Source organism: Giraffa tippelskirchi, chromosome 1, assembly GCF_054371585.1.
Source record: "Giraffa tippelskirchi isolate mGirTip1 chromosome 1, T2T-mGirTip1v1.2.pri, whole genome shotgun sequence".
NCBI classification, from domain to species: domain Eukaryota; kingdom Metazoa; phylum Chordata; class Mammalia; order Artiodactyla; family Giraffidae; genus Giraffa; species Giraffa tippelskirchi.
This window is the reverse complement of record NC_137275.1, coordinates 170,638,520-170,657,990: the sequence shown is the minus strand read 5'-3', so window position 1 is coordinate 170,657,990 and position 19,471 is coordinate 170,638,520. Positions and strand designations below refer to the sequence as shown.

At 42.3% G+C, this 19,471-nt stretch overlaps 2 protein-coding genes across 3 annotated transcripts in view; one reads left to right on the top strand and one right to left on the bottom strand.

Annotated features, from left to right (window-relative positions):
- PCSK5 (proprotein convertase subtilisin/kexin type 5) overlaps nucleotides 1-19,471 on the bottom strand; it is a 490,556-nt gene that overhangs the window by 20,990 nt on the left and 450,095 nt on the right. The window contains exons 28-34 of one of the 2 annotated variants that reach the window (XM_081505747.1): nucleotides 16,907-16,987; nucleotides 13,640-13,723; nucleotides 12,146-12,341; nucleotides 6,967-7,184; nucleotides 5,468-5,704; nucleotides 2,813-3,043; nucleotides 331-508 (exon numbers count right to left, since the gene is read on the bottom strand). In XM_081505747.1, coding sequence (XP_081361873.1) covers nucleotides 331-508; nucleotides 2,813-3,043; nucleotides 5,468-5,704; nucleotides 6,967-7,184; nucleotides 12,146-12,341; nucleotides 13,640-13,723; nucleotides 16,907-16,987 — 1,225 coding nt within the window. The remainder of the gene's footprint in view (nucleotides 1-330; nucleotides 509-2,812; nucleotides 3,044-5,467; nucleotides 5,705-6,966; nucleotides 7,185-12,145; nucleotides 12,342-13,639; nucleotides 13,724-16,906; nucleotides 16,988-19,471) is intronic. The other variant, XM_081505752.1, reaches the window with a different exon arrangement.
- The window catches only part of LOC145512260 (uncharacterized), a 155,922-nt gene that overhangs the window by 6,004 nt on the left and 130,447 nt on the right, over nucleotides 1-19,471 (top strand). The gene's annotated exons all lie outside the window — the stretch shown is intronic.

The window sequence follows — 19,471 nt, the reverse complement described above, 5'->3', positions numbered from 1 at the left end:
TCTAAGAGAAGAATCACCTCTGCCTTGTAATTATTGTGTCCTTCCAATTGGTGACGTTTGGCACGTGGATCTGACTTGATAGTCTGACTCTGTGTGTTATCTCATTGGGTCCCTCTGCCTTTCCTGTTTACTCTTCCATTACTGTGAACTGGCTGAAATCCTCTAGAGAGCAATTACATTTGGGTTGGACTCTCATCTTTGTTTCTTACTGGCAGTAAGACTTCAGTCTGGCTATCTAAGTGTTCCAAGACTTAGCTTCCTCATATGCAGAATGGGTTTGCTAACAGTGATATCTGGAGTGGTTATGGGATAGTGTGTTGAGCACCTTACCCTTCTCTGCACTGGGTCAGGCACTCCTGTCCCAGCTGGAACCAGCCTGGCTGGCAGGAGAGGCATTGCATGCTGTGTCTTCCTTCACATGTCCTACAAGAGCTGTGGCAGGGGGCACACCGGTGGCTGTCCTCATCAGCGTAGTAGCCTTTGGGGCAGTCCTGCACACAGGTTGTGTCTGCCAAGGGAGGAAAGAGTCTGAGTTGATATCAAGTATGACATGGGTCTTCCAAAGCTCTATATGCTCCCCACTGTTTACCGGGGCAGGGGGTGGTGAGAGGGGATGCAGGAGGAATGAGACAGTGACCCTGTGGGCTGATGGATATCCAAGGAGCTAAGATGAATGTCCAACAATCAACCATAAGGTCATTTGGAGTTGAGGAAAAACAGAGGTCAGAGTGGATGGACTGTGGTGGGCAGGACAGAAACCACCGTCTGTCAAAGTGTGCAGGAGGAAGTTAAGGGTCTCCCAGGATGGGGAGAACATTTGGGGCAGGGGCGCTGGGATAGCAGGAATCCGGGCTCCATTGAAGAAAACAAAGTGCAGGGACAGTGCGATGACAAGTTCTTACAATTTCAACTATTTTTAGCCTAAACTATAAGATTTTACCCTCAGCTTTGCTGTGCTGTCCAGACAGTGTGACTCTTGAAATGCAAATGAATTAAAATGAAATTTTAAACTTTGTTTCCTCAGTGGTAGGAGGACAGACATACAACATTACCATTGAGACACAAAGTTCTCTGGGCAGTGAGACTCTCTTTTTGCCCATGTATTTAAAGAATTAGATTCTAACCATGAATCCTCTGCTCAGCAAGATGAGTTGGAGGTTTGTTGTTCAGCCCCACATAACCCCAGTCCTTCCTCCACCCATCCCAGTGGAATCTTGATTCTTGCCTTTTCACCTTCCTCGACAATATTTAGGGGGTGGAAGGCAAGGGTGGATTCATGATAAAGTTAAAACATGAGATTTTCTGGCTTTACAGTTTAACATGCAGTCTTAGAGGCACCTTCTTCCCTGACTTCTGCTTAACCTCATAGAACAGAAGCCAGGCTCTCCTGCTTTATTAACGTGAGCCACTGGTCACAAACCTCTAGACCAGAAGCCGGTTTGTCTCTGTAACTTCAATCAGCATTTGCACAGGCACTGGTGAGAACAATAAAAAAACCCTAAATGATATTAGAGTTGCTGTTAGTACTGTCGATCCACCCAAACTCTGTCCTGGGAGACTCTGAGCTGCTTAGGGACAGTGGTCATGCCATTCATCTCTGCTTTTCCAGCACCCAGAACAGTGCCAGTTTTGGTTCAGTGGCTATTCTGTTAAAGATGGATGTTGACAGGGGTTTATTGTCTAGCTAATGTTATCTAGTTAACTACAGCGGAGGCCTGAATCCCCCTAAGTTGAAACACCTGTGTATTAGGTTCCTCTTAATGTGTCGGCTTAGAATAGTGCAGATTTATTATTCTGGAAGTCAGAAGTCTAACGTGGGTCTAGGGAATTACTTTCTTTTTAGAGACTCTGAGGGAAGATCTGTTTCTTTGCTTTCTCTAGCTTCTAAAGGTCATCTGCATGCCTTGGCTTGTAGCCTTCTCCTCCAGTTTCTTCTCAATGTTCAATGGCCTGATGTCACATAGACTTCACCTACTGACTCTGTTTTGTCCTGCCTCCCTCTTATAAGGACCCTTGTGATAATACAGAATAGTCCTACTAAATTCATTAATCACATCTGCAAATATTTTTTGCCATGTAAAGTAACATGTTCACAGGGTCTGAGGATTAGGTCCTATACATTTTTGGGGAGAGCCTTATTCAGACTACCACAGCCTCCAGAGGAACTATCTCGTTTATAAGTAGCCTGATCCTGATGGGGTGGCGGTAAGGGGCAGGGTGGGAGAATATGAGAAGACCAGGTCTTTGACATCTTGCATCCAGCTTTGGCGGGGACCACAAGTACTGAAATCTTGGTTCTAGTCTAATTTAGATCTCTAGTTAGAGAGAAGATCACCTTGTAGTGATAAGATAACTTCTGTCTGTATGAAGGCACCTGAGGTGGTCTCTGGTAACATTCTAGATTGGGGATAATTAGAAAAGAAGTTTTGGACATTGGGATGAGACAGGAGATCTGGAATGGTCTCAAGAAGCAGCAACTGCTGGGAAGAAGGTTTACTGAGATATGTGAAAGAGGAGCTAAGACAGATGGATAAGGAAGACTGAAGTCCTCAAATGTTTTCTATAGGGAGATGAGTGAGTGAGCGGAAGCATATGTAAGGCCAGTGGGGGTCAGTTGGTACAGGGCGCGTGTGCAGAGCTCTTTGTACTATTCTCCCTCTTGCATCTTTTGTGTAGGCTTCAAAATTTCCAAATACAGTGTGAAAAATTGAAAAAAAGAAGACACCAATTCCTTCAGGGCACCAGGCATTGTACAAGGTAGTCTCCCAGATGGAGGGAAAGACAAGGTCTCCTCAGAGGAGAAGTTACTCACTGAGCAGAAGGCTGTCCCGAAGGCAGGTCTGACACTGGTTCTCTGAGGGCCCCATGCAGTGGAAGCACTTGGCATGACAGGCCTTGCATGCCAGTGCCTCCTTGTCCCAGTACTCCACGGCGGCGCATTCGGTGTGAGGGACGCAGCCCCCGTGGTTGTTCACCCTCAGGCCTTCCTGACACGTCGTGCAGGCCCCCAAGGACGAGCAGGTGCGGCAGGACTTGTGACAGTCTGCAGGTGGGGTGGGGACAGCACACGAGAGTGGGAGAGAGTCAGGTCACCCCTTGAAAGAATCAGTTCCTTGAAAAGTGTGCTCACTGTCCTTGCTCAGAGATTTCTAGGGCTCTGTATCAAGGGTGTGGGGCCAGGAGTTGGGCTCTAGGGTGGAGCAATCTTGTGGCAAGACGAGAAAAAAAATGTCTGGTTCACTTTCTCTGTAATCCGCAGGCAGTCCCTTCTTGCAGCAGCCACCTCAGAGATGTTAGTAAGAGCTGCCATAATGACCCAAACTGCAGCATGAGAATAACCAGCAGTTCTGTGGCAGCAAAGTCACACACTAGTCTGTGGGCTTCTCACCACTGTAACGCCTCCTCTGTGGTCCTCTGCTGACCTCCCAGTAGTTTGAGCTTATTACTAACATAACAACTGCCAATGTGTGTTGTAAATACCTCTTGATTAAAAAAAAACACAAACCTCTTTTATAGTCATTTAGAAAAGCAGAGTGCACATTAGAGGGCCTGGAATATAACAGGTTAATTCCCAACAGCTGAGCTGGCCTGAGTTCAGTCATCTGTATTTTTTAAAGCTCCCCTGGTGGTTCTAGTGGGCAACCAGGGATGAGAACCAGAGGGCTTTCTCAATAAGAAAATTAAATCAGGAAGATTAAGAACATGTACTCTAAACTTGTAAAGTTATCTATGTGGCAGATTACTTTTATTATTGAACACCAGAGAAAGGCCCAATCGATCCTTGGTTCCTACCCTAGTGCAGGCAGGATGGCCTGTGGGCAGGGGGCCTCTGGCCAAGTCATTAACCTTCTTGTGGAAACTGACCCATAGGTTTGCAGCCTCCGCATGTGCTCACTCCTGGCCCCTTTCCCTCAGTTTTATAGAGATACAAATGACATACAGTATGTGTAAGTTTAAGGTGTACAATGTGATGATTTGATATATGCATATATTGCAAAGTAGTGACCACGATAAGGTTGGCTACACAGGTACAGCTGCTAATCTTCATGTGCCTTCACAAACGGGTGGAACATTGTCACTAGATAGAGCTTTACGTAAAACACACAAAAAACTATATCCAGATCGTAAGATTAGATCAGAAAGGCTGTAGGAATGTACTACATCTTCATGTTTGACCAAACACACTTCCTGAATGCGTTCTAGGATGTGGGTGGCCACGAGGTTCTCCTGCCACATGAGTTCACCCTCGAGCTCTCACTGTGGTTAGGGGGCCTGCCTCTGGATGACTGACTCGTGTTTGCTTAGTGGCAACATAAGGAGCTAAGTTGACTTCCCTGGTGGCTCAGATGGTAAAGAATCTGCCTGCAATGCCGAAGACCCATATTCAATCCTTGAGTTGAGAAGCTCTCCTGGAGAAGGAAATGGCAACTCACTCCATATCCTGAAGACAGGCATGGACAGAGGAGTGTGCTGGGGTCAATGGGGTCACAAAGAGTTAGACTGGACTGAGCGACTAACACTTTCACTTCATTCAAGGAACTAAACTACCACTAACTGCCTCATTGCTAGGAATCCTGTGATTGTAGTTAACAATAGTATGCTGTATACTTGAAAGTTGCTAAGAGTAGAGCTTAAGTGTTCTTACCGGAAAAAAAAAACAACACCTCAAAACTATGGCTATATTAGCTGGTCGACCTTATTGTGGTCACCATTTATCAATATATACATATATCAAATCATCACATCATATACCTTAAACTTATACAAGGCTATATATGTCAATTATATCTCAATAAAACTGGGGGGAAAAGGAAAGTCCTTTCAATCAGAATGCTTCTCTTACTTGCTTGAGAATCCCTCTAGTGGTGGGCAGTTTATTTAATTAATTTTTCTATTTCCTGACAACTAATAGGAAGCAAAGAATTCATGCCTAGTTAAAACATAAGGAGGCATAATTAATAACAGAACCTTTTTTGAATCTGTAGGGGCTGAAATGCCAAATGGGAGGTGGAATAGAGGACTCCAGGCAGTAGAGACTGCCTGTAGGTGATGGTGAGGAGGAGGGGGCTTTAGGGAGACAAAAAGCATGGAGAAAACCCTCTGTGGCGCAGCTTTCCTTACACTGCTATGAACCCCTAATGGATTAACATTTTAAGAAAAAATTTCTATCTTGGATGACTTTCAAAGGCTCATCATTTCTGTTGTAAATCTTCACCTGAGAATCCCTTTTGATCAGCTACCATTGTGAGGAGGGGTCAAAATAATTCAGTGCTAATAAGTTACATCATGAAGCTAAGGAATGATTCATTTAAAAATAAATAATAAACTAAAGCAGGTATAGTGCTGAGACCGCAGCTCTAGGGCTGGAAATGTGCAAACCCCAGACCTGCTTTCTCTCAGCAGAAACCCATCATCCTTATGGGTTCCCTGGAATGTGGTGCTCGGCTACACACCCGGAAATCTTTACCTTTGCAGACCTTAGTCTCTTTTTCAAAGTAAGTTCCTTCTGGACACTCATCTAAACACTGCCCATCGTAGAGAACCAAGGACGCCTCGGCACAGAGGTCGCAGTCATCCGCCGAGGGGCCACTGCACTCCAGACAGTCTTCATGGCAGGGAACACAGTGGCGCCCGTCTGCATAGAAGTGGCTGGGACAGGACTGGTGGCACGCATCCTTGTACAGGAAGAACTCAGGCATGCACTCTGGGGTAGGGGGAAGCAGCAGAAAGGAATTTATTTGTTCTGCAGTGGGCTAGCCCATCCCCTACCACTTTGACCCATTTGACTGCAGGGTACGTTTGCCTCACCCGCATCCTCCCAGGGGCTTCCCAGGTGATGCAAGTGGCAAAGAATTTGCCTGCCAGTGCAGGAGACACAGGAGATACATGGGTTCAATATCTGGGTTAGAAAGATTTCCTGTAGAAGGAAATGGTAAACTGCTCCAGTGTCCTTGCCTGGAGAGTCCCAGGCACAGAGGAATCTGGCTACAGTCCATGGGGTCTCAAAAATCAGATATGACTGAACACATACACACACACACCCACCCCTCTCCCAGGGCATGTCATCCTTGTCTCACAGTCCCTGCCTTGGGAAAGGAGACCACTTATGGTGGCCCAGTTAGATGGTCCTGGGTTCAAATCCTGAAGTGATCTGCTTGGATTGCAAAAAACCACAGGGAAGATGAGTCAGGGCTGAGATGCTGGATGTATTGTCCTGAAAGCCCAGAAAGCATTAACAGATTTTTAAACTTCTATTGAATACTTCTGGCTTTATTTAATACAGAAAGCAATTTCAGAATTAGTGGAATAGTTAATTTTCTATTCACTGATAGAGTAAACTAATGAAATATGCATGGTTAATCCGTATGAAGAATGCATTGTGTGTTTATTTGTGCCTATTCTCTTATTCGTGGGGGAATTCCAGAAAGCACTTAGGTTACACCAAATCCCTTGGATTGGACAGAGCCATTTAAGTGAATCTGTCTTATTCTGCAGTGGAAATTAGACAGCCTTTCTCAGGAGATAATCTCAGGGAAAGTTCCTAGCCAGAGGGCTACTCTCCGAGTCTTACAGTTGCCTGATCCTTGCTTTTGTATCTTTTATAACAGTTGAAATTCTCCAGCCACCTCTGTGTTTTGTTAATATTAGTCTCGCCCATGAGATTTTGTGATCAGAGCAGCAGAAACTTTGGGTTCTTATCTGTATCTCTAGCACTTGGGACAGTGCATGTCACACCCTAACTGCCCAGGACATGTGTGTGGGAGAAATCGTGTAAAAAATGGGCTCTTGTCTGTCTTAATTTGCAGAATCCATCATGGAAAGGCTTTATGTCACCCTCGGTTTTCTCAGTGACCCCCATAGAGGTCAGTTCAGTAAAGGCATGGGGATGGTTTCCCCCAGATCTTGTTGGACATCCCACTCTCAGGTAGGGGCCCCCACCCTCTCCCCTGTGAGGCTCCCGGGTACCTTTGCATGTTTTCTCATGGATGCAGTCCTGACACATCTCTGGGCAGCGCTTGCACACCCCTTCCACGGCCACATGCCTCTCGGGACAGGTTTCCCGGCACACCCCCTGGTCCAGGACAAGGCCTCCTTTGCAGGACTGACAGTTGGTGGCATTTCCTTCACAAGTTCTGCAGGAAGAGCTGCAGTGCTCACAAGTATTGTCATCTGCATAGAAGCCCCTGTGGGGAGAAGAGGGAGCCACTAGAGAAGCTTTCCAACTAGGGAGTTGATTCACACCTGGCAGTCAAGAATTAGGGCTGAAAATGGAAGGACTGTGGCTGTTGTCAACTAAAATGAACTCATCAGATTTCCTGGGGAACGCGCTAAAAAAAAAATCTGGTTTAAAAAAAATTAAATGAAAGGTGTAGGTATTATCCTTGTGAATTTAGGGTGTTTGAAAATAGCTTTTTAATTTGTATATAGTTTAGTCATCTTCTGATTTTCTATTTTATCTCCTAATTTTTGTTCTTTTTTTTTTTTTTGTTAGAGTAGATAATGCTTTTTATCCCATTTAATACGGTTTTCATTTAAAAACAGTTTAAAATGTAACAGTTAAAATATTTTTGAAAGGCTCTAAAGGTTTAATGACATATACAGCTTTTGCATATGAAAAGATGGGGAATGCCCTTGGAGTAATCACCTAGAACACCTCTGACCCCATAGGGTACTGGTAGCCAGCAACTGGGCCCTGTGGAATGGGGATACCCCTCTTGCCTTAGAGTCATTATAGCCACTACCCTTTCAGTTGAGGCCACTGAGAAAATTGTTGTGGAATTCCCTTTAGCCATTTTTGTTCCTCGCGCAGTAGAGATTCTCCTGAATTCTCATCCCATTCAACATTTCTCAGCCAGACAGTTCCTATGAAGTATTTTTGTTAACTGCTCCTCACCTAGTTCTTTTATGTTAGAATAACCTTAACCCCGACTACTCTTCTCCCTTCTGTCACCAATGAAGTATCTCACCTCTGCTTAGTGCTGGTGACCACCTTCTGATTCCTCATACTGATATGCAGGAAACTCCACTGGGCAACACTGACTTCTCATGGTTTACTGATGGTCTCGTTTAACAAGGTGACAATAGTAAATAGGGTACTGGGTATGTTATTACCACTCTTTTTGATGTTGTTGAGGCAGCATCTTTAGCTATGGCTACTTTAACTGAACAGGCTGAATCATATGCTCTTATACAGGTTTGTACTTTAGCCAAGGACAAAACTGCCACTATTTATACTGAGAGTAGAATTGCTTTCAGAATAACTCATGGTTTTGGAATGTTGTAGAAGCAATGGAAAGAAAACTTAAAATGCCCCCTATGTGTAATAATTAGTGAGTATAATACTTTTTGCCCATCACTTTAGCTATTACGGTTTTGGAGCTTCTCACTTGATTCTCTGGAAGCTAAGGGAAACCATCTTGTTGATATTTCTGCAAGGAATGCTGTTCTTAAAGGGACCAGTCACAGCCAAATGATATTTTATAATATCTTTTTCCAAATGATTTAGAAAAACTGGCTAGAAAGGTCTAACAGCTGGCCTCAGAAAAAGAAAAACAAGTTTGGAAATTCAACAGTTGTTAGTTGGATAAAGAGAGAAATCTCTTGTTTGGACTGTATAACAAGCCAGTCCTACTGGAGATTCCAAAATTCCCACTCCCCACCGCTGGTTACATGCATTTACCCTTCAGTCTATGACGAAATAATAGGCTTCATGAATCAATATTAATGGAGAAACATTAACAAGGCCACAGAAAATATTTATCTTACTTGTCCTGCTTATCCAAACTACAACCCAGGGAAGCCTCTTCCTACTGTTCCCTGACATTTTAAACTGCCCAGACCACTTGAGGTCTGGCAAATGGATTACATAGAACTTCCTCTGTCTAATGGATGTAAATAAGCTTTAGCCGTGGTCTGTATGTTTTCACATTGGATTGAAGCCTTCCCTTGCAGGCAGGCTACTGCCTTTTCGGTGACTAAAATAAATCCCTTTGGGAAATATTATCCTTACCTGGAACTTATTGTGATTGAGGAACCTGTTTTATTATTGGCCATGTACTTAGGTCTGCACTGTATGGCCAGTTTTACAACTTGTCACTTGCTTAACTACCCTCAATCCTCTGGTTTAGTCTAATGCACTAATGACATTATTAAGACTCAGTTGGCAAAATTTGTAGAGGCCCTCCCAATACCTTAGGGCTTCCCTGGTGGCTCAGATGGTAAAGAATCTGCTTGCAATGCGGGAGACCCAGATTCGATCCCTGAGCCAGGAGGATTCCATGAAGGGAATGGCTACCCCCTTCATTATTCTTGCCTGGAAAATCCCACGGACAGAGGAGACTGGCAGGCTACAGTCTGTGGGGTTTCAAAGAGTTGGATGTGACTGAGCAACTGACACTTTCCAAATACCTTGGTCAAAAGCATTGCCATTGGTACTTCTGAATCTCATATCCACCCCTTTTGAAACTCATAAACTCTCACCACTTGAGATAGTCATAGGATGCCCATTGCACTTGGCTGCTACTTCTTCTGACCCTCAACTGATAAAAGGAGAGAAACTCCAGTGTTGGAAGGGCCTAATTGCTTCTATTAAAAAAACCCATGCTTTAGTAGAGCAGTCTTTTCATGGTGTGGCCATGGATTACATCCAAACAGACAATTTTGCAGAAAGAGAAACAAAGCTGCCAAGCCAAGCTGGGTATTATATGTTCCTCAGACTTTATCTCCTCTATTTTTTTGGTAAGCATAAAGATGGGGGAATCCCATGATAATCAGACCACCCTACTCAAGACAGGAAAACATATACTTGTGATTCCATAGTCTGCAGGATTTTCAGGTCAGTTTAGTAGCTTCCCTATTGCTCAAAAAAATGAAAAAGGCTGCCATGTATCCATGTGTGTGCATAGTGTCTCATTATTTCACAAGTGTAGCTCAGCCTCCATTTGGAGGGAAAAAATCTCTTCTCCCTGTTGGGTTTTCATACCCTGACCCTTTCACTATTAAGCCTCTTTTCAAATACCCAACTGGGGAGGCAACTTGAAAATATTATGCTGAATAAAATAAGTCAGTTACAAAAAGTCACATTCTGTATTATTTATATAAAATGTTCAATAGGCAAATCTCTAGAGACAAGGTAAATTAGTGGTTGCTTAGGGCTGTGGGAAATTAGGAATAACTGCTGAAAGGGTACAGAGTTTTCTTTTGGGGGTGATGGAAATATTTTAAAGTCAATTGTGGTGATAGTTGCACAAGTCTCTCACTATACTAAAAATCATTGAGTTGTATACTTTATGTGGATAAATGGTGTGGCATGTGCGTTATATCTCAACAAAGCTGTTATAAAGAAAAAAGAAACCCTGATTGAATGAGAAGGTGACATTGTGTAGCGGTTAAGCACATGGATTTCAGTGCTAGAGAGATTTGGTTTGAAATCCTGACCATGCCATGTAGCAGTGTGACTTTGGGCATGCCACCCTTTTTTTCATCTGTGAAGTGAGGGAAATAATGGTATAGTGTCCCTCCATATCTGTAGGAGATTGGTCCAGGACCTGATGTGAGTGCCAAAATCCATGGATTCTCAAGTCCCATAGTTAGCCCTTTGTATCTGTGGTTCTGCATCTGCGGGTTTGGCCAACTGTGGATTGTGTAGTACTGTATTTATTGAAAAAAAATAAAGGGGATGGTGCGTTTGAAACTCTTAGCACTGTGCCTAGATATTGCAAGATCTCAGTAAGTATCTGTTTTTAAATGGTTTCTTTTCCTTTGGAATCTCTTAGCTCTTTGTGTATTAAGGACCTGAGAAGTATGACATTGATTGATGTAAACCTTCCCTACTGGATTATAAGCCTGTTGCAAACTCAGACGCCCTTCACTTGAGCTTATATTAGCTTCCAGTATCAATTCTTAACACCCAAAGGTATCTGTAGAATTGAATTGGATATGTTTGGCTTCTACAGTAGATTGGATGCTTCTTGAGGGTCAGTTCCTTGACTTATATTTGTATGCTATAGGATCAATCTCAGTAATGGATATAAACAGGTCATTAGAAAATAGGAGTTGTTTTTATCATGAAGTTCTTTTAAGCAGCAGGCAAATAAAATTTCTAGTTCCTTTAGATGTTGTTGGCTGCTTCCTCAAACCCATTTCTTGCCTCCCTCTCTCAGCTCTTCCTGGCTGTCAGTGTTGTGATATTTGTGGGTTTTCAGGGGTGAATCTCGTTCAGCCTACGTCAGTCCTTATATTTCCATTCTCCTTGCCAGGGGTCAGTTTAGGAAGGTGTTAATGATGCATTCTGGCTGATGAGCTGTGATGGGAAGTCTGAGGAAGTTTTGTTTCCTCTTAAAAAGAGATAAACAAGAAGAAAGGCACCCTTTTCTGTCTCTGGTTGTTGCAGCGTGGAATGATGATGTTGGGGATGGGCAGGCAACATGAACTCTGGGGAGGACAAGCTATGGAAGATATGAGAGCACAATGGAAAGATTGTGAGTTTCTAATGAAGCATTGGCCACCGAAATAATAAATGCTGCACTTCCAAACTTTGTATCATATGCATAAATAAACCCCATATTTTCTGTCAGGCCCTTTGACATTTTTGTTTCTTGTTACTGAAATTTTCCTGAAGAACTTTTCCATTTGCTATTCCCACTTCCCACTTAGGTAAATCCTGGAGGCAGGACCATTGATAGGAAGAGTAAAGGAATTGTAAACCAGGGGACCAAGGAAGCCATGAGGAATCAATAAATAACTAAGCAGGCATTACTCTCTATTTATTATCTGTGATTCATACCTCTCTTTCAACATGTAGAAGAGGTTCGTGCATTCCACAGCTTATCACAACCTCACTTTTGTCATGGGAAAAAAAAAACCCTGACAACTATTTGATCATAAATACAAGGTGAAATAAAGAACATATTTTCATAAGAGTAAAAATATATACATCTTGTGGTCACAAGGGAGAAGCATGCATCTGGCCTTAAGTAAGCTTTGGCTGCTGTGGCTGAGAGTGATGTCAGCCAGTTAGGCAGGGAGGAGGACATAGGTGCTCTAACTAGGGAAGAGAAGAGGTCTTTGGTGAATAGGAAGGAATTGCCCCCAGTGTTGCAGGAGAATGAACACAGTAGCAAGCAAAAGGAAGAGGAAAACTTACTCAGGGCACCTGGTGGAGCACCTGCCTTGGTGGAGGAAGAGAGGGTGGTCTGGCCGCGTTTGGCACTTTTGGCAAAGATTGACTTCGGAGCAAGAGGCACAGTCCTCTGGGCAGTTCTCGCAGCTGCTGCTCCTCACCGAGGGCCACATGCCTTGGGGACAGGATGGAACACAGGTCTGAGCCAGCAGATAGGTGCCTAGAGTCGCAGGGAAGAAGACAGGTCAGATGATCATCAGGTGTCTGCTCTAACAGTACACGCACCCAAGCAGAGAATTGACACTCCCAACAGCTTTTTTAACTGCTCAGGAGATGCAGGTTTGATCCCTGGGTTGGGAAGATCCCCTAGAGAAGGAAATGACAACCCACTCCAGTATCTTGCCTGGAAAATCCCATGAACAGAAGAACCTGGCGGGCTATAATCCATGGGGTCAGTTACAATTTAGCAACTAAACAGCAACAACAAAGACCCAAGTATCCGGAATACTTATTTCAGGATTACCAAAACATCTTTTAGTGATGACTAAGTCTTCCAAGATGAGTTAAAGCTCTAGAAAGGAAATTGACAATAGAAGACTTTTGGCTTGTTTCTTTGACTTTCCTATTGATATTGCTGCGGGTTACCATGGGGCTTCCCTTTGCCCAAGTGATCTGTCTGTTAAGACCTTTGTCTTCTGGTGTGAGGCAATTATGTATACACAGTTGAATGGAGTTTGCTCTGCATCTCAAAGCGTATCTGTTGGGACACTGACACAGTAGCAACCCTTCCACCCGACTCCGCCTTTAATGGACAGTCCATCTATTTAGTTTTAATTGAAAAAAATCAGATGCATCATCATTAAAACAACCCAGAAATCACCTTGAACTCCAAAATTCCAAGAAAATTGTCAGTTTTTTGTTGTTGTTGACTTTTATATATTGTAGGAGTAGAATTGTGGCAGATTGCACATTCTAACATAATGATCACTTTAATGGGAGTGTAACATTCCTAGTTTCTAATGTGCCATGTTGATAAACTGTCACCTTAATTCAGGGGAGTTTTTTCTGACTTGATTTTATAGATGATGAAGCCATTAATTTGTTGAGCTGTTGTCATGCTTTTTTTTCCCTCCCCTAAATTCAGTACCAAAAATGAAGAAAAATACCAGGTAGACGCTTCATCCCCATGTAGACTCTCTACCTTAGTTCTTTTGTTTCAGCTAATGCACTTTAAAAGAACAAGGGAACCTCTAGAAATGTCAGGCAGCCAGAGACCCTAGCAAACTCTGGCCAAATTGATCACTAACTTCACTGTGCTTTGAATAAGGACCATTTCTTTTCTTTTTTGTTCTGGTCCCTTGAAAACTAGTTTTTATTAGAGGGCAGTGTTTTGGTCCCTGTGTTTCTCCAGAGTTCCTACTGTGACAGCAACATGTGATGGGATTATATCACGAGATGCTTACAAATAACAGTGAATTGGCTTGGCCACCGCTTTCTCCTGTAACATGCCACACTTACCTTTTGGACATGAAGTGCACAGGGTTGCCGATCCATGGCAGGTTTTACAAGAAGAATGACATGACTGGTGTCTTCTCAAAAGGTCTGTATAAGGAAAGAAACAAGAAATCTGCCTCTTTTGAACAGATGCATAGCATTGTTGGGAAAATCTCTTGAGTAATCTCATTTCCCTTTTCACCCTAAATAGACCCTTCAATCTGATAGTAGTTAAATGTTGGCACCACCCATTGCCTACCAAGTGGACTTCATTTATTTTATTTTCCTTACTCCTTCATTGACAATTGATGTCAAGACTTTCTTTGCAAATTTCCAGTGACAGGATAGCCTTAAATATAGGGGGATATTTGAACTAACAGATGTTACTTATTTTATATTTTGTAAATGTGTGGTTGTGTGTATGTGTGCTGGAGTTTTTGTGCCAAAGGTAATCACTTATTTCTCCAAGATTCTTTGATGATCACTTTCCTTTACTCCAAGATGATAACTGAGAATTCATTGTGCCCCTTCTTTTTTTTGTTCTTTAGGACCAGATTTCATAAATTGGTCAGTGTTAGGGTCTCTGTGTTCTTCATAGTAGCCACTGTGGGATGCAGCCTAAATTGATCTTTTAAATTTGTCCAAAATCATCATTAAACATCAGCAGCCATCGGAGAACTTGCTGGCTGGTCAGTGACAGGAAGGTCATCCCAGATTAATAAGCCATTTATCTGAGAAACACGCGAGCTGCTTCTCCTTTCTTCCCCCTACAACCATTCGCTGGGCAGGTTTGTCAGCAGCAACTCAACGGGATAGTTGTGTAACAAAGAAAACAGCCTCAGTGACATCACTCACTCAGTACACATAGAGATCTTGACTAAATTCCAGTAATTGCTCAGGAATCAGCATGACTCATACAGGGGAAATTTAGAAAAAGAAGTTCTAGCTCACAATATGTCACACGAATGACCCTGAAGTTCAGTCAGTGGTTATTGTTGGCGTCTGGCCATTCCCCTCCCTTCCTTCCTCCTGCTTCTCCTCCTTTCCTCCCTCTCTTTCTCTCTCCCTTCCTTCCCCTCTTGCCTATCACTTCCTTCCTTTTCTTCCTGAGAGTCTGGCAGAGTCTAGTCACACCTGCCTTCAGATCCCAGGTGGCTTTTTCTGGGTAGGGTAACCATGGATACAGTAATTAAACTCTTCGGGTCTTACAATACTTTCCACATCTCTAAAATGAGAGCAAGTGATTCTTCCCTTACAGGACTCTTGTGAAACCTGAGTAAGATAACGTGTCAAGTATGCACACAGTGGCTCAGTAAATGGTGGTCCCTTCTGCTTCATTTCTTCGTTTGTTATCATTCCACCCCATTTCTCAGGCTTCTGTTTTATTTCCTGTTCTCTTTCCTCTGTTCCGTACTTGGAGTGGTACCAGGAGCCAGTATTTGGTTCCTCTGATGGCACTCACAGTCGATACACTGCTGAGCCTTGCTGCAGAGAAAGCTCGATAGGTAAGTAGGCAGTAGATAGCCAGAGATAGAGGTCTGTGGACATAAACGATTGTCCATGCTGCCATGCTGAGTGGCAATTTCTTTCCAACTTTGAGAGAAAATTTTGTACTGGTTTTCTAGTAGACCGATTAACTGATGTACTCTGCTGGGGAGTTCTGTTAAGAGTTTAGCTAGCCAGTGCAGAGCAATGCTAGTCCCTGGATTTTCACAAAAGTGATGATGATGGGTGTGTTAACTAACTTAATTGTAATCATTTTGCAGTATACACATGTATCAAGTCATCATTTTATACATGATAAACTTATGTAATGTTGTAAGTCAGTTACATCTCAATTAAGCTGGGAGAAGGGCTTCCCTAGTGGCTCAGAGGGTAAAGCTTTTGCCTGCAATGCGGGAGACCTGGGTTTGATCCCTGGGTCGAAAAGATCCCCTGGAGAAGGAAATAGCAACCCACTCCAGTACTCTTGCCTGGAGAATCCATGGATGGAGGAGCCTGGTAGGCTACAGTCCACGGGGTTGCAAAGAGTCGGACACGACTGAGCGACTTCACTTTCACTTTAAGCTGGGAGAAAAAGACGCTTACTTGATGAGAGCAGTTATTCAAGGAATAATAACTAAATATTCATCTGATATTGAGCACTTTGAATATCTTTATACATCCAGGCCATGGGTTGATTTTGTTTTGATTTTATCATTTTTGAGCTAAAATGTTATGTTTTAAATGCTAGATGTTTTCATTAATTTTCTCACATTTTAAAAATATAATGTATATATTTACACATAGTATATATACGTTTATAATTACACATACATATCTCACGTTCTGGTAGCTTGATATAGCACTCCAATACACTTGGTATAAAATTCTGTAATGTCCTCACATCTCAACTAGAGGGTGCTCTGCACACACCATTAGCAGTCAGGCTTGGGCAATGGATAAAGATTCCCAGCAAGAGCTCTTCTATCAGAAAAGATTAGATCTCAACAAGTAAAATTTTTGACCTTGATCAGTTTCTCTTTTTTCTACTCCAGAAATTCTAGACTGAACAGGACCTCACCCCCTCCCCTGCAAAAAAAAAAAAATCACCTTGACCAAGAAAATATAATGTACATCCTTCAAATATGACTAATTCAACCATGTAAAGTATGGGTTCTTCTTACTTAAATTTTTTAGGTTAAATAAGCAATACTCACAGGTTCAAAATGTAGACAAGGTATATACTGTGAAGTCTTTCTCACCATCCCCCCCCCTTTTTATACAAACTATTCACAGTGTTTATCATGTTGCCTTTTTTTTGTAGTTCTGTGTTTCAGAGCCCATTGTTTATCAGTATATAGACTCTCCTCATTCTTTCTGATGGCTCCGTAGTATCCCACTGTGTGGCTGTGTCATGTTTCATTTTTCTACTCTTGTTGGTAGCTGTTTAGTTTTTTCCAACCTTTGTTATTTCAAACAAGGCTGCAGTGACTAGGAAGGCAAAAGTTGCTTTTCTTCAAGATCTGCAAGGACAGAGGCTTTTCTTGATAGCTTTTCTCAAGAATGACCACTTTGTGCCTCAGGAATGTCCTTACATGTTCTTGAAGTCTCCACTGCTGAAATTCCTCCCAGCCTTTCCCTTTGGATACCCACTTGTATTTTAATCAGAGGTCCCATCCTCTCTCCATTTTTCTCACAATTTCTGCATCCCTGCTTGTTCCTCACTGCCTGATTTCTTGGGTTGGTTTTTACATCGCAGAGACTCTCCTGGTATGCTTGATCATCTTCTCCTCCCTATTTCCCTGTTACCTCTTTTGATTTGAAACTTCCACCTTCGTCGCTCCTGCAGCAGGCTCTTCACCAAAGATGGGCTTGCAGTGGACACAGGTACTTTTTTTATTAAAAAAAAAAAAAAAAAAAGAAATGTTTTGTTTTTTTAAATGCAAAAAGGATGAAGAAGATAAAGTTTGCCCCTTAATCTTACCACTCAGAAATGTCTGCTGTGTATACTTTGGCATTTAGATTTCCCATCTTTGTGTTGAATGCATGAGTATAATTACATATGTGTATATATATGTAATCATTGACATCTCCTGCATATATAGTATTGATCTTACATTTTTCATTAATGAATCTTATAGGAATTTTCTTTAGCCGTGAAAATTTTTGTAAAAATATTTTTTTATTGGTGTTTTTCCATGAATCTTAATTCACTTAATGTTTTTCTTCATTACATTTTTAGATTGCTCTCTCCTTTTTTTAGATTATAACTAAAACTGCTGTCAACATCTTTGTACACATTCTTGGTTAAGTTAGGACTCAACTTGGCTATTAGGCATCCCAGCTGACTATCATTTGCTCTTCCTTCTGGGACTGTTTTTTTTTTTTAAACAGACCTGTATTACTCCTTAGGCCTCCAAATTGCTTTATTTCATAAGCTCAAGAAGGCAGTTTTGAAAGTAAACTAGTGTTTCATGGGTTGAAACTGGATTAGGTTAAAAGGTTAGAGAATAGATTGATGTTTTTTGCGCCATAATATGTGCTGGGGGTTTTGTATGTATTCTTCCATTTAATTTTCCAAATGACCTTGTATGAGACATTTCATATTCTCATTTTATAGGTGAGAAAACTGAGGCTCGGAGAGGATGAGTATCTTGCTCAAGGTCACAGAGCTGGTAAAGAATAGTGCCAGGAATTGAATTCAGGTGTGCTGAATTCTAAACTCTATCTTCCTCAGAGAGATGTTTTAGTAATTCATTTAGTTTCAAAATAGTTTGGTAGAGGTCAAAGCAGTGATGTACTGGTAAAATGGTTCTTTGGAAAACAAAACAGCGACAAAGACTTGATTTGTCATGTTTACCAATTTCAGTGGTGTAAATATTCCCACCATAGCTGATTTCAAGCTGCCAGTTGTTTAATAATCCACTCATAAAATTCCTGGATGTTTAATAATCGACGTAAGCAGATACACATGGCTCCTTCATATCACTAGGCCAAAAGTTCACTTAGCTGCCCAGCCATGATTTTCTGCACTCTGAGTTATGATTGATTAACTAAGTAAAAATTGTGTCCTCAGTTGTAAGTGAGGCAACTATACACAAAGTTCTTTTTAAAAAAAATCAGATTTTTATGGTTTTTTAAAAAAAATTATCTGAAGTTCACTTACTATGAAGTAACATATCTCCCCACTGTTGAGAATTTTTTTTTCACACATGTGTGGCTTCCAGGGTTTGTAGCTGACTCTGGGATTTCGGTCTTTCTCAGAGCATAGGAATTAAAATCAAAAGACAGACTAGTGATAAATTGTTAGGATGTGGTCAAAGATAAAAATTTAATTTACCGTGTCTGCGCTTTGTAGATTAGACTACCATCAGAATATGTAATTAGAACCTGCTACAAATATGGTTTTAATCAATGATGGAAATAGGTGGGTAGGGGAAATGTGCAGGAATTATTCTGAGGACTTTCCAGCACCACCAGGGGGGAAACCACTTAAGAAAACCCAAATGACTTAACAGTAATAAACTGTTTCCATTCCCAACAATGGTTTTAGGAAACGAGCTGAAGCTATCGTTTTCTTTCAAAGCCCATGGCCTGCCACACCTGAGCATTTCCACTAACAGTGGGTCTGCGTGATGCCTGAGGCCCTGCTGATGCCATTGGCAGCAGTATGTTTGACATTGGTCGTTGCCACACAGGGACATTGGACTAAATAGTCCTCACAAATATATTAGTGACTGAGACAGGCAATCTGGGGATGACCTATGCTTTTGTGCAGGGACTTTTTGGTGGCAGGAAGAACCTTTGGAGATGACTTAGTCTTGGCTGAGGATTTCCAGCTGTGGTCTGATGTGTAGGTAAATCTCCATCTTGGACCAGGGTAGGAGGCGTTACTGCTCAGTTGGTAATTTTTTTTAAAGATTTGTTTATTTAACTTTTTTGGGGTGGGGGGCTGTGATGGGTCTGCGTTGCTGCACATGGGCATTCTCTAGTTGGGCTGAGCAGGGGCTACTCTTCATTGTGGTGACCAGACCTCTCTTTGTGGTGGCTTCTCTCATTGTGGAGCACGGGCTTTAGGCACGTGGGCTTCCGTAGTCACAGCGTGTGGGCCCAGTAGTTGTGGCTCACGGGTTTAGTTGCTGTGCAGCATGTGGGATTGTGGGATCTTCCTGGACCAGGGATCGAACCGGTGTCCCTTGCATTGCAAGGTGCATTCTTAAGCACTGGACCAACAGGGAAGCTCTCAAAGGGCTTTGACAAAGGGTGATGACCTGTCGTCATCAGCACTCTCATTATGAGTAGCCACCTTATTAAAAGCGAAGTCCAGTGGACTCTAGTTGGATTTTTATTTCAAGGCATTTCTCTAACACATGC